The 14131-nt window shown below is 53.5% G+C and overlaps 1 protein-coding gene across 9 annotated transcripts in view; it reads left to right on the top strand.

Moving 5' to 3' along the window:
• Positions 1–10103, top strand: part of ITPR1 (inositol 1,4,5-trisphosphate receptor type 1) — a 157893-nt gene extending 147790 nt beyond the window's left edge. For all 9 annotated transcript variants that reach the window (XM_074550302.1, XM_074550301.1, XM_074550298.1 and 6 more), the window contains 2 exons: positions 4849–5010; positions 9675–10103. In XM_074550302.1, coding sequence (XP_074406403.1) covers positions 4849–5010; positions 9675–9764 — 252 coding nt within the window. In that variant the 3' untranslated portion in view covers positions 9765–10103. The remainder of the gene's footprint in view (positions 1–4848; positions 5011–9674) is intronic.
• Positions 10104–14131: the final 4028 nt, after the last annotated feature.

Below are 14131 nucleotides of genomic sequence, written 5' to 3'. Positions count from 1 at the left end.
GGACAACATGGGCCATGTGAGGAGTTGAGAATGCTCTGAGTGTGGAGGGGGAGACACCATCAGATGCTGGTTTTCATGGAGGGGAGCAGTGCAGCTCGGTGTGGAAGAAGTGATGGTGAGCCCTTTGCAGCAGAGACAGAACCTGATGTGGGGATTTTTCCAGGAAGCTTAAGAAAGACCCAAGAGGAGTCCCATGTCACCACAAACAAACAGATGCGTTTTCAGAGTGCTTCACAGAGCTCTTTGGTAGCTGTGTGGGTCTGATTTTTAACTTCCCATGACAGAAACTGAAATTTGCTGCTGCTGCCTTTCCCTGCTTGTGTTCAAGAAACAACTGGATGTGGCACTCAGTGCTCTGGGCTGGGTGACAAAGTGGGGATGGGGCACAGCTTGGACTTGGTGAGGTTTTTGGAGGCTTTTTGCAAGCAAAATAATTCCATGATTCTGTAAGTGATGCTGCTGGGCAGCCCTTTGGTGGCAGCTGTGGGGATTTATTTTGGAGAGGGCTGAATGAGCCCGTCAGCACCCATAACTCTGAGGCACAGGGTACATGGGGACCTTGGAGAGGAGTGGGGAGCCCTTGGGGCGAGCAGAGCCCTGCTCCCTGCCATGAGCTGCCATCCCTTGCCCAGGAGGGGCAGGGTGATGCCTCTGCTGGCACAGCCCGTGCTGAGGTCACCTCTCCGCCTTTCTCAGAAGCACTCTTCATCAGAAAGGCAGCAGGAGCCGGCTCTTCTCAGAATGAATGGCAGCAGCGCTTCCTCTGCCTTCCCAGGGCATGGCAGCACCCCTGCTGCTGCCCTTACAGCAGGGACTTTTCCAACTTTACCTAGAAAAGAGCTGCGGCCCGAAACCCAGAAACCCAGCGCTTGTGGTCAGCCCACTTCCGGCAGCGCTGCGCTGGCTCGGGCTGCTGCAGCACGGGATGGGCCTGGGCTGGGAACGGGGAGCTGAGGGGATACTGGGAACGGGGAGCTGAGGGGATAGTGGGATACTGGGAATGGGGAGCTGAGGGGATGCTGGAATATTGGGAATGGGGAGCTGAGGATACCCTGGGATACTGGGCATGGGGAGCTGAGGCTACCCTGGGATACTGGGAACGGGGAGCTGAGGGGATACTGGGAACGGGGAGCTGAGGGGATACTGGGAACGGGGAGCTGAGGGGATACTGGGAACGGGGAGCTGAGGGGATACTGGGAACGGGGAGCTGAGGGGATACTGGGAACGGGGAGCTGAGGGGATACTGGGAACGGGGAGCTGAGGGGATACTGGGAACGGGGAGCTGAGGGGATACTGGGAACGGGGAGCTGAGGGGATACTGGGAACGGGGAGCTGAGGGGATACTGGGAACGGAGAGCTGAGGGGATATTGGGAACGGGGAGCTGAGGGGATACCGGGATACTGGGAATGGAGAGCTGAGGGGATATTGGGAATGGGGAGCTGAGGGGATACTGGGAATGGGGAGCTGAGGGTACCCTGGGATACCGGGAATGGGGAGCTGAGGATACCCTGGAATACTGGGAATGGGGAGCTGAGGATACCCTGGATACTGAGAATGGGGAGCTGAGGATACCCTGGGATACCGGGAATGGGGAGCTGAGAGTACCCTGGATCCTGGGAAGGGAAGAAGAGCAGAGTGCACCCCAGGATGCTGGGAAGAGGAGCTGCTTGTACCCCAGGATCCCAGGGCAGAGGGCATCATTGGTGTGTGGGTGCCAGCAGCTGTACAGGAGCTTGGCAGCCTCCCCTCTCCAGGCTCACTCAGTGCCTCTGCAACACCTCCAAAGCCCCAAGATGGACATGAAGCTGTGCCTTTAAAGGCACCCCAGGGCTGAGCTGAAGTTCAGCAGAAACTGGATCGTGGAGATATAAATCTTTTATTGACCCCTGCGTGGCAGTGCTGGGAGCCAGGCTGGCCCAGCAGGATCACCATCCCCTGACCTTTCAGCATTCCTGCTCCGTGCCGTTGGTGCTGGCTCTGCTTAAATATTTATTTATTTGAAAGCAAACACCCCCACGCTCGCAGCAGGGCCAGGCCAGGCTGTGTGTCAGCAGCCTGGTCACATCCAGCTCCTCTCTGCGGGGCTGGGGGGGCTCAAGAGCGGGCTCAAGGTTTCCAGGGAAATCCAGAGTGTGTGCAGAAGGCAGAGCTGTGTCCTGGCAGCCGTGCTGGCAGCTCTCCTCTGTCCTCCCTGTGAGTGCCAGCCCAGCCTGGCCAGCAGCATTGCCTGGTGCCTCCACAGGGATGTATCTGCACCTCTGCTGTGCTTCCCCAGCCTGTTTGGGTGGACACCCCCTGTTCCTTGCTGGGGGCAGCTGGACATGCCCAGATAGATGCTGGGATAGCGTGGTGCTGGCAGCTGTGGGGTGGGGAGGCACAGCAGTGCAGCCCAGTCAGGGTGGGCAGGGATGCCCAGGTCCTTCCTGGGCTGTCCCTGCACAGGGAATTTCCAGGTGCCCATTAACCCTTTCCAGGTGGGTCAGTGCCAGTTCCAGCTGAAGTGTGAGCTCAGACACCCCCAGGGCTGTGTCTCCTTGTGCTCAGCCCTCCCCTGCCTCAGCCTCTGGAGTTCACGGCTTGGTTTTCGTCTTTCAACCTGACATGAGAACCAGAGGTGCTTTGTTGGTTTTGTTCAAATCAAAGCCAAGATTTCCTGACTTTGAGGGCTGGGGCTTTCAGAAACGCAGCGAGTTTGCAGGCTCTGAGCAGGCTGCAGAAGCTGTGGGTGCTGTTTGATTTCACCTTCTGGGCCTGCAAGGATCAAGTCACAGCCTCTGCAGCAGCTGCAGTGCTGGCTTCAATTGCAGAGTGATGTTGGAAAGTGCTTGGGGTATTTGTTATGAAACACTGCAGGTAGGGAAAGTTGGTGCTTCCCTCATCCCTTTCATCCTTCTCAAGAATGGGCCTGGGAACGCTCTGGGGATGGCCTTAGAAACCTTTTTGGGAATAAGGAGAATATTTCTGGAGCAAGAGTGGGGCAGGCAGGAGCTTCAGGGCTCCTGTGTCTGCCTGGAAACCTCAGGACATGGACCTGGGGCTCCAGGCAATCCTGCATATATAAATTGCATTTTAGTCCAATTTTCCTCATCCTCTGCCCTTGTTTCTTCCCTGGAGGAACCTGGGGAAGTGCAGTTGGTGCTGTTGGTTTTCCCTGGGTGGGAGATGCTGGACCTGAGCACAAATGCTGAGCTGCCCCCTCCTCCCTAATGAGCCTTTTACTACAGCTGGAAGAACACAGTGCAGTGCTGCCTGTTCCTGCCATTAAACCTTAATTGTGGGGCTGCCGTTCCCTAAAGTCCAAAATATTTTGGCACTTGTCTTGGTAAAGGCATATTTTTTTTTGTACATAGATTTTTTTTTCCCCCCCTTTTATTAGCAGAAACCATCTGCCCTGTAAACAGAGATCAGGAGCAAACAGCCTTCCTGGCAGTTCTGCATCACGTGGGAATGCTGTGGTGCCTGCATGGGAAAGGGCCTGCTTTCTGCTTTCTGCCTTCTCATCCTGGCAAAAGGAAACTCCAGGCACATCAGAGACAGCTAATTTAAGCTGATGAGTCTTGGCATCGCATCTGAATTGCAGAGAGGATGTGACTGGAGCTCTCTGTAGAGGTGCACAGCCCTGATTAAGCAGGATGGATGCTCCTGGGAACGAGGGGGAGCACGGAGGGAAGGCTTGGAGCTGGAGATTCAGACAGGGAATGACAAAAAGCCAGGAGTTTGCAGTGCTGCTTTAAAAACGAGCTGGGAGCCCAGAGAAGAGCCTGGCCAGCCAGTGGGGTGAGCTTTGGTCGCTGTTAATCAGCAGTGCTGATTGATTTTTGATTAGCAGTCACCCCTCGGTGTCAGTGCAGTCACCCCTCAGCGTGGCTGGCGTGTTCAGAGCTCCCCAGCTGTGTCACCTGTGAGAGCACACACACCTCACCTCAGCCAGCCCGAGTTCAGCTTCCATTTCAGAGCACATCTCCAGCGTGGGAGGAGAAGCAGACTGGATGGGAAACCAGTTTGATGTTGAAGAGTAAGGCGTCAGGACGTGGGGTGCACCCCTCCTCCTCTTTTGTGGCTTTCTGTTCCGCTCCTGCCTTTATTTTTAACATCTCTGGCGAGTACCCGAGTGCCTGTGTGAGCCTGTACAGGCTCCTCAGAGTGAGTGTGTGTCCAGTGGCATTGCTGTGTCCGGTGGCATTGCTGTGTCCGGTGGCATTGCTGTGTCCAGTGACATTCCTGTGTCCGGTGGCATTTCTGACTGGTACTCAAACATGGACCATGAGAGACTTTGTATGGCTGAGGGAAAACCCTACAGGCAGTGCATTGTAATGTATCTGTCCCTCATTTTAGCCTGAACCAGACAGTCAAAATAGGATTTTCTTTTTCATTAAAAAGGAAGTATTTCAGCTATGGAAGAATTTCCAGAACTTGGTTTCTTTTATCAGACAGCACGGCCAAGCTTTGCTTGACCAAAAAAGCAGAAAATCTTCCTCAAACACAATCTAAAAGATAATGAGATGGCAGCAGATTTCTAGCACTGTCCAGACATGAAATCTGGGCTGGTTTAATGTCCAGTGGTTGTGCATTTATGCTGAGGTGTGTGTGAGGGAGCAAGGGCTGGGGACAGGGAGTGGCTGGAGAGGAAACCCAAAGTGAGCAGCCCCAATTCCCAGCAGTGCCTCGGTGCCTCGGGCTGGCACTTTGCAAACTTTCCAGTGAGATGCAAATGCAGATAAGTGCAGATAGCTCCAGATAAGTACAGAGCTGCTGCATCGAGGAATGTCCCGTGGCTGCAGAGCTGTGCTCTGGGGGCAGGTTTTCAGGTGGCAAACGCTAACTGTGCCCTGCTGTGTGCCCCTCAGGAGAGAAACCTGGACTGGTTCCCCCGCATGAGGGCCATGTCACTGGTCAGCAGCGACTCGGAGGGAGAGCAGAACGAGCTGAGGAACCTGCAGGAGAAGTTGGAGTCCACCATGAAGCTCGTGACCAACCTCTCTGGGCAGCTCTCAGAGCTCAAGGACCAGGTAAGGAGCAGGCACACACTGTGATGGGCAGCACAGGCTCCTGCCAGCCCCTCCTGCAGCTCCACAGCTTCTGCAGACCCCAGGGAGAGCTTCCCCAGAGTGGCTCGTGGGTAGGAAAGCAGTGACAAACCAGAGTCCCTCCAGAGCCCCATGCTCCAGCTGACCTGCCTGGTGCTGGCCCAGCTGGCGAGTTCCAGAGTGGCCACATCAGAAAGGGAAAACTCGTGTTAAAAACATCACCAGAGTTAACTTCAATCAGTCCTGGCTGGGGCAGGGAGCCTGCGGGTGTTGTTGTTGTTGTTGTTTGGGGTTTTAACCCCAAGAGCTGAGTGTGATCCTGTCAGCCAGAGGGTGTGACACTGACACCAGGGCTGTGTCACCCTGTGCACCTCAAAACCCACTGAGAACACTGGAGCAGCCTCGAGTGGTTGCTGGTGGTGCTGGTCGCTCTGTGCTGCGGCTGTGCTGCTGAGCAGATGAGATTTGGCTGCTGCCACCCCCAGCCTGCAGCTCACACATCCCAGCAGGGTTTGCACTGCACCCCACGCTGCTGCTGCTGCTGCTGTGAGCCAGCGAGTGCTCCACAGACCTCGCAGGGTTTTCTGCTGCAGCAGCTTCTCTGCAGCAAGAGCTGGGTGGCTTCTGCCCTGGCTGGGCTCGAGGTTGTCGTGGGCTGGTGCCCAGCCCAGCAATGGCTTTGTGAAGGACAGAGGCAGCAGGGCTTCAGCTGGTGCTGTCCCCAGGGATCCCAGCCTGACTGGAGGGAGCAGGGAAGGAAAGCACTGCTGCCTGTGCTGGCAGGAGCTGTTTGTGGTGGCTGCTTATCTCTGTGCATTAATAACCTGAGCCAGATGGTTCAATTAGTGAATTGATGTAGGTATTGGCACTGGCTGAGATGAATTGCTGACTTGCACCTGGGTGGTGGATGGAGCAGTTCCTGTCCCAGCAGCAGTGCCATCCCTGCTGCCCAGCTCTGCTGGCCTGCCTGGGTGTCTCCATGCAGCTCTGCTGTGTCAGGAGCCCTGGCAGCCAGCACTGGGATCAGCTCCTGCCTCCCAATCAGCTCTGCAGCTGGGCCCTGTCCCCAGCACCCTGTGGAGGCAAGGAAGGGATTAACTGGGGCCCTGGGAGCTGACAGCCTCGCTGCCCAGGGCTGTAATTAGTGCTCAGGCACGGTGCCACGGAGCCCCTTGCTCCACTTGGTCCGAGGATGCAGGGCAGAGGCGGTTGCTCTTTTGTCTGGGCTTTAATTCTTGCTGGGCAGGGTTTTGGCTGTTTAGCCTGGAAACAATGGCCCAGCCCTGTGTGCTGGGTGTCCCTGCTGAAGGCTCTGACTCCAGGTGCAGGCACAGGAGCCCCCCATGGCCACAGCCTCACGACACATTTCTTCCTTCTGAAGCTCGCAGCCCTCTTGGCTGACCAAGCACTAAAACCTCTCCTTGCTCTTTGTGACAACAAGAATGAAGGGTTTAGCTTTTAGAGAGCTATTTGACTGTAAAAGCAAGAGAGGAAACCAGCTTCATTAGTGTGGTGATAGCTTTTAGGAATTCCCCTAAGTACCATTATTGAGAGCCCTGCTGAAGATGCAGGATGCTCCAATTATGTGACAAAGCCAGTATATCCCTCCTCCTGATCAGGCACTGTCTCCAGGAAAGGAACTAACTCAGGGAATTCTTATTTGTATTTATTTTCTTGTAATTAAATAAAGGGAAAACCTCTCATTCATTTGCTCTTCAAGCTTGTTAGGTTTCTGGAGACTCTAATTATTAGAAGCCGAGCTCCAGCCCGCCTGCTTCCCCAAAGTGCACCAAGAGCCATTAAAATCCTGATCACTTTAATTCTGTGTGAAAAGATTACACCATAATTGTCTGCAGCAGCAGGGGATTAGATGTAATCACCCAGAAATCCTTCCCAGAGTTTGAGCATCACTCCTGGGGCCGGGCCTGGCTGGGGGCTGGCTCCAGGTGAGGCTCAGGGTGACAGGCACAGGTGATGCTCCTGGGGACAGGCCTGGCTGGGGACAGCCCCCCTGGGCTCCAGGTGTGGCTCAGGGTGACAACCTTTGGAGCCAAGCTACCTCTGTCAGGCCCAGGCATTATTGGGGAGCCCAGCCTGGCTCAGCTGAACCCCTGGGCAGTGTTTGGGTGCTGGCAGCACAATTCCAGGGCCTGGCAGCTCCCTGGGATTTGCTGTGCCTGGTTTTTATGGCCTGTTAGCCCAGGTGTGCTGTCACTGGAAAGGTTTTGCAGGAGATTCACTCTCCAGTAAATGTGATGGCAATAAGTTGCTCCCTCCTGCAGCCCTGTGCTCTCCACACAGCATTAAGTGTAGTGCAGGATTAATAATGTTCTGCATTGACACCAAAATTGCATTTCTCCCTCTTATTTATGGTTGGTTGCTTTATTCTTCCCTTTTTTTAAAGCCACATCTTCTACAAACACCTGCACCAGGGTGCACAATCCCTTTTCTACACAGCATGAAAAATATCTCCTACAGTCCCTTTTCTTTATTCTTCTTTCTTTCCTTTTTATTCCATGCGTCCTCTGAATCAGTTTATTGGCAGTGTGAAATTGTGCTCTCAGTTTGCTCAGTGAAGATAATTAATGTAAAGAGGCATTTTTAAGCCAAGTCCTCGTGGCCTCTCTGCATTTCCATAACTTGTGGGTTATCCTAGCAGCAGTTTAACATTTGGGTTCAGCAGGGAGTGGGTTGTGTGTGTGCTCAGGGAGCTCTGGGAAGACCCTCTCTTCCTGCTCCCATGCCCTGTGAAGTGTCAGCAGCTTTTTGTGGAGAGAATTCCAGAAGTGTGCCCTGTTCTCAGGAGGCTGCAGTCAGCCCTGGGGAGAGGGAAAACAGCAGCTCTGCCTCTCTTGGGCCTGGCAGTGAGCAAGGTCAGGGTTAATTATGGTGTCAAGAGGAATGCTGGTGTTTCAGCCCCTTTGCTGCTGGTTAAGGGAGTGCCAGTGGGCACAGGGTGAGCTGTGGGTGTGCAGCAGAGCAGCCTTGCAGAGGCTGCCCAGCACTGTCCCTTTGGAGCAATGCCATCCCCACAGAGAGCCCCAGGTCAGCCACTGGCCAGCCACCAGGGTACCCTGCCCAGCTGGGAAACTCCATCAGTGCTGAAACTGGGCATTTCAACAGACACACTCAGGTGGTTTACGGTGACCAGGGTGCTGGGGCTGGGTTGACTGTTGGATTTGATCCTGGAGGTCTTTTCCAACTTGACCAATTCTGTGATCCCAAGTGTGTTACAAATGAACCAAACAGGTACACACCACCTGCCTTCTGCTGGGGTTGCTGCCACAAGCAGTGACACTGGCTGGCATTTGTCATTAAACAGCAAAAACTGGAGAAGTTAAATGGTGGCTGTAGCTGGAAGGAGCAGCAGGAGCAGGATGGGAGTGTGGATCATGTGCTGAGCCCTGAGGGTGTGGGTGCTCTTGGGGGAGCCCAGGTGCCCTTGGTGGGGCAGGGATGAGGCTGTGCTGGCATTCCTTGTGAGCCATCCCGTGTTGTGGCTCCTCTGCAGCCACAGCGTGGCAGGAGCTGTGGGATCCAGCTGTGGGACCCAGCTGTTCGCTCCTGAGACCCTGCCCAGCCAGAGCCATTCCTTACATGGCTTATGTAACTTGTCAGAAGCCTCCCAAAGTTTTAAAAAGCAGAGTGGAGCCATTGGAATGTGTCCATTTCTCAATATCAGCAATACCAGTGATCCATTTCCCGTTCATGGTTCACCGATCGGGGAGAACGGCGTTCCCCGTCTGCTTCCCACTCATTAAATAACGAAGTTTGGGCTGTGTGGCAGTGAGGGGGTTAAGCCCTGCCTTGGCAGATGGGGAGGGCTGTTGGCTCACTCGGGATGAGAGCAGGGAGTGCTCAGTGTTTTCCAGCAAAGGCAAGGGTATTCCCAGCCTGACTGCAGGGCTCGCCCCTTTTCCGCCCCCTCTGCTGGACGGGTTACAGAGAATTCCTGACAGGGGAGGTTTCTGCAGGCTGCTCCCCGCTCCAGTTCCTGCTCTCTGCCGGGTGTCCCTGGCAGTGTCTGGGCTCTGCCGAGCTGTCCCTGGCACAGCAGTGTCCAGGCTCTGCCAGGCTGTCCCTCACACAGCAGTGTCCGGGCACACAGATGAGCCATCCCTGGCAGTGTCCAGGTTCTCCTGAGCTGTCCCTGGCCCAGCAGTGTCTGGGCTCTGCCGAGCTGTCCCTGGCACAGCAGTGTCCAGGCACACAGACGGGCTGTCCCTGGCAGTGCCCAGGTTCTCCTGGGCTGTCCCTGGCCTGGCAGTGTCTGGGCACACAGACAGACTGTCCCTGGCACAGCAGTGTCTGGGCTCTGCCGGGCTGTCCCTCACACAGCAGTGCCCAGGCACACAGACAGGCTGTCCCTGGCAGTGTCCAGGTTCTCCTGAGCTGTCCCTGGCCTGGCAGTGTCCGGGCACACAGACGGGCTGTCCCTGGCAGTGCCCAGGTTCTCCTGGGCTGTCCCTGTCCGGGCACACAGACACTCGTGGCCATGCTGAGTCTGGAGTCCCCCCTGGCCCAGGAGCAGGCTCTGGCTGTAGCCAGGGCTCTGCAGCCAGCGCCAAGCACAACAGGCCCTCGGGCGGGCGAGCTGACGCACAGGAAGCGCCGGGGCCTAATGAGCAAACTTGTTAATTTTCCAGATGACAGAGCAGAGGAAGCAGAAGCAGCGCATCGGTCTCCTTGGACACCCCCCGCCCATGAATGTGAACCTGCAGCAGCAACCAGCCTGAGCTGGGAGGGTCACCCCCAACAGCCCGGCCCGGAGGCTGCTCCTGAACCTTCTGTGCATCCTGTAAATACCCTGGTTTTATACTTAGATGTATATGACTGCTACTCTTATCAAGCTGGGGGCGCGTGGATTGTGATTAGAACTGTTGGCACGGGACAGAGGTTAAACTTTGTGCCAAAACTATCAAAATTGCCTTTTCCTTGGAAGGACTTAAGAGAGCACCTGAATTGCACTTGAAAAGATTATTTGACTATGTGACATGTATTTTGTATTTAAAAAAAAAAAAAAGAATAGAATAGCTAGTATTTATGTTTTTATACAATTGTGCAATATGAATTATGCAATCACAATATATTTGGAACTCCTGAATGTCCTAAGGGAGTGCACATCTTTGGATCTGGTGTGTTAGTACAATGTAATAAATGGTATAAAATTACAGGTGTAAATGAGGCTGCTGCAAAATTGTGTAACTGGTGATTTTTTCATACCCTTGGACATTTTTGTACCATGTGTGTAAATATCTTGCAATGCCATATTTGTTGCCTCTTCCTCCCAGGGATGATGCTGGGACTCCGTGAGCTGTTTGATTGGTATCGATTAAAGCAAAACATTATTTTGAAGCTTCCGAGTGAGGAAAGCAGGAGGTATTTTTCAAGAGATTTCTTTTGAGTACTGAAGCTAGAAGAGCTCAGACACCGGGTTTTTTAAATGCTAAGATTTCTTAAAGGGAACTTTTTATGCAAAATGAAGTTTGGAATGAGGGTGCACTGCTGGCGAGTCGGTGCAGTCTCCCAGGACCGAGCCGAGGCTGTCCAGGCTTTGCATTCTCAGTGTGTAGGATCCTTTCCTTCTATTTTTTCATTAGAGACCTACGTGCCTGCTAAAGCTTTAGCAAACAGGCACTGCACCGACTGAAACGTGTCCTGTAGCTGAGCACTGATGTGTGTAATGCTTGTGTGAGAGCCACTGGTTTGAGGCTGCTCTGTCCCACCCCTTCCTCTCCCTGCCCCCTTTCATTTGGTCACTTTCTTTGGTTTCTGATTCTCCAGAGTGTGAAAGGAAACTTGTTGGGTTGTTGTTTGGCTGGTTTTTTTCCTCCAATCCGCTGCATAGTTTTATACATGGACCTCATTTTACAGAAGCTGACTTCTCTGCAATACTGTCTACAAAAGAAAAAAAAAAGAAAAAAAGCTAAAGAAAGAGCTATGAAAATTTGTAAATGCATAAATATAGGTATTTAAATAAATGATGCAAAATACTCTATGGTCAGAGGCTGCTGGTGGTTTGTGTCCCCTCCAAGGTGGTGTGTGGCAGTTCTGTCACACACAGGTGTCCTGGGATGTGGTGTCACAGGGGCCTGGCAGGTAAGGATGGGGCTTTTCCCAGTGCCCACAGGGCCAGAGGTTGATTTTTTTAAAACCAGAGCATGTCCCTCCTCCAGCAGTGAGAGGCACTGGCACCCAGGGAACTTCACCTGCGGTCACTCCGGGCTGGGATACTTCACACTCTCCCCACTGATAGTTCAGGTTTGTGGCTGTCATTGGAGCATGTGAGAGTTAAAAACCCCTCCAGCTCCAAGTATCGTGTGCACAGGAGCGTTGCTGATTATGTGTATTTGATTAAGATGTAGCAGGAACTACCTGGTACAATTAATCATCTTTAATCTGGTAAGTGCACACACTGTCTGAGGTGGGTGCGTGCCCCCAGCTCAGGTCATCAGGAGAGCTCAGCTTTCAGGAGGGCACCCGAGGGGCGGGAGGAAGGAGGGCAGCCTGACCAGCAGTCTCCCAGCCAGATTTGTCAGTGAGATTGTGACTCCTTAATCACATGTATTTCCATATATATCTCCTGGCAAATCTGCCTTCCCCTCTGCAGCAAGGTGTGTGCAGAGGGAGCGCGGCACTGGGCTGCCGCCGGCGCGGTGGAGGAGCAGGATTTCGTTTTCCCTGAGCAGCAGAGACACGTACCTGAGTCACTCCTTCCCCTCCTGCCATCCAGGGATAAGCAGACACACAAATTTGTCAGGCTTCCCGGAGCCTGTGCCAGTCAGGTGAGAGGGAGGCGGCTGAGCACAGCCTGAGAGGGCACCCCTGAGGATGGGCGCTGTTGCTTCATCTTTACCTTAAAAAGACAGAAGCAGCGAGTGCTGGGCGCTGGCACAGCCTGCTCTGCGCTCCGTGTGAAAGCAGCAGGGTGGAACCCGGGCCTCTCACCGCGGCTCTGCCTCCCAGGAGCTGCAGAAAGGGAGGTTCTGTCCCTCGGGTGCAGCTGCAGCAAGAGCAGCAGAGCACGGCCACCACCCCGGCAGCGGGGATGCAGGGCAGGTGGGTGGTGCCAGGGGTGGCACGGGTGGCTCAGGAGGTCACACCGTGTCCCCAGCCTGAGCAGAGGCTGTGTCATCTGGTCAGCAGAGGAAAGTGACTCTGTTCCTCCCCTCAGCCCACGAACAGGTCATTCCTGACTGCAGATTCATTTCTGCAGTGACATTTCATGCATGACCATCACATTTTCCCTTTTTCTTCTTTCACTCTTGGTTTTCTAAGCTTTTTTAAACTTTTCTTTCTGGCTGAACTCCTCTGCCCATGATGGCTGTGCCAGCAGAGACAGGCAATGGTGAAAACCCTGCTGGGGCTGGTGGCGGTTCTGTCCCTGCAGCTTCTGAGGTCAAATCTGTGTTAGGACTTTCCCATTCTCGACTGAGATCTGGTGCCCCATGGCAACTTCCTGATCTCAGAGAAAAGCTGTGTGAGGGATCTGTTTAATTTCCCCATTTGGGTACCCTTTTCCACAAAAGCTGAGTATCTCTGACATCACAGAAAGCTTTATTCGCAATTAGTGGACTCTCAAGTGAAAAAAATTCCTCCAAAACCTGAGAAAGTCATCTGCAAAATAAGTTTAATTTCGGTCCTGCACAGGAGGGAGCTTTCTGGCTCTAAAAACACATCACTGACATCCAGTAAAATTAATGATTGGGTGACAGAGAGATGGCTGTTGGTTTAAGGATTAGATTGAAACCAGGGAGGTTCCACCTGCCCTGCACACACCTGGGTTTTCCTTTGGCATCCGGTTTCATTAAGCAGGACTGCTGGATGTTAAAAGTTTGGGACCACTTTGGGATTACTTTGTCTCTTAAATAAGACCTTCCATTTGGAGGTAGAAATCAAAAGTGACCTTCTGAAGAGGAAGGAACAAACTGAATCTACCAATTTTGCTAATAATGGCAAGTCTTAGAGGGGAAGGATCTCCGTGCATTCCTCAATTTGCATGACTGGCTGAGTGTGTGGAGGAGCCTTTTCTCCGCTAATGAAGCAGGTGACATGCTAATCAAGGCAATGCAAATAACTGCTCTGAAAGCACAGCCACGGCCCCAGCACCGCCACAATGGCAAATTCAAGCCTCATCCTCAATTTTGCAGCAAATTGGCAGAGGGCAGGACAAAGGAGCCGGGATTGCAGCCTCGGTGCTCACGGCGGGGCCTCGCGCTGGGGCGTGTGTGATGGAGACCTGGTTACATAATGGGGGCTTGATTGATATCAGGGAAGTCATAATACAGCTCCATAGCAATCCCCCTGGTCCCCCTGGATGGGAAATGCTCCTACACACAAGCCTAATAGGGGTTTTAAATTGCCCATTGTGTTTCCGAACAAGAGGAACTTATTTGGAGTACTTTCCCTTTCCCGTTTCCAACATAAGCAGCTGAAGACGCTGCCATGTGTGTTCTCTGTGCTCTGCAGACCCTCTGGCTGCAATTCCAGGCACACATCCCATCCCAGAATGGGTCAGGTGGGAAGGGATCACTTGGTCCAACATCCCTGCTCCATCAGGGCCATCCCAGAGCTTGTCAGGAGTTCCCAGGGGTGCCTGTGGAGCCACCGCGTGCCAGAACATCCAGTTCCACGTCAAGTGCCTTCCCCACCTGGGGACACAAAGCTCGTGCTGACACACTGGGTGGCTCCCTGTTTCCCTGGGAGACTCCCTGGCTGTGGGCCAGCGTGCCCAGGTTCTCCCACGCCGCGCTGGAAGTTCCGTGCCAAGCTGTGAACTTCCTGGCCCCGGCCAGCGCAGAGCGTAACCTTCACACCCAGCACGGTGCATTTACCTCTACAAACACACTGACCAGGCTCTGAGCTCGCTCAGGATGAGCTGTGCGTATTTGGAGTAAAATCAGGACAAATATTCCTTCTAAGTGAAACTGGCATTGTCACTGCGACATAAGGAGTAACTTCTGGAGAGATGCAGTATTTCTCCATCCAATTTTTTATTTACTACCTTTCCAACATTCTTTCAGACTAAACATGTTAATGAGCTGAATGTCAAAACCACCCACGAGTAAACTGAGCTGTCCCATCCAGTAGGCTGATGTTGGTT

This window comes from Zonotrichia albicollis, chromosome 12 (assembly GCF_047830755.1).
Source record: "Zonotrichia albicollis isolate bZonAlb1 chromosome 12, bZonAlb1.hap1, whole genome shotgun sequence".
NCBI classification, from domain to species: Eukaryota; Metazoa; Chordata; class Aves; order Passeriformes; family Passerellidae; genus Zonotrichia; species Zonotrichia albicollis.
Note: the sequence above shows the minus strand (reverse complement) of the source record. Positions and strands in the feature narration are given on the sequence as shown.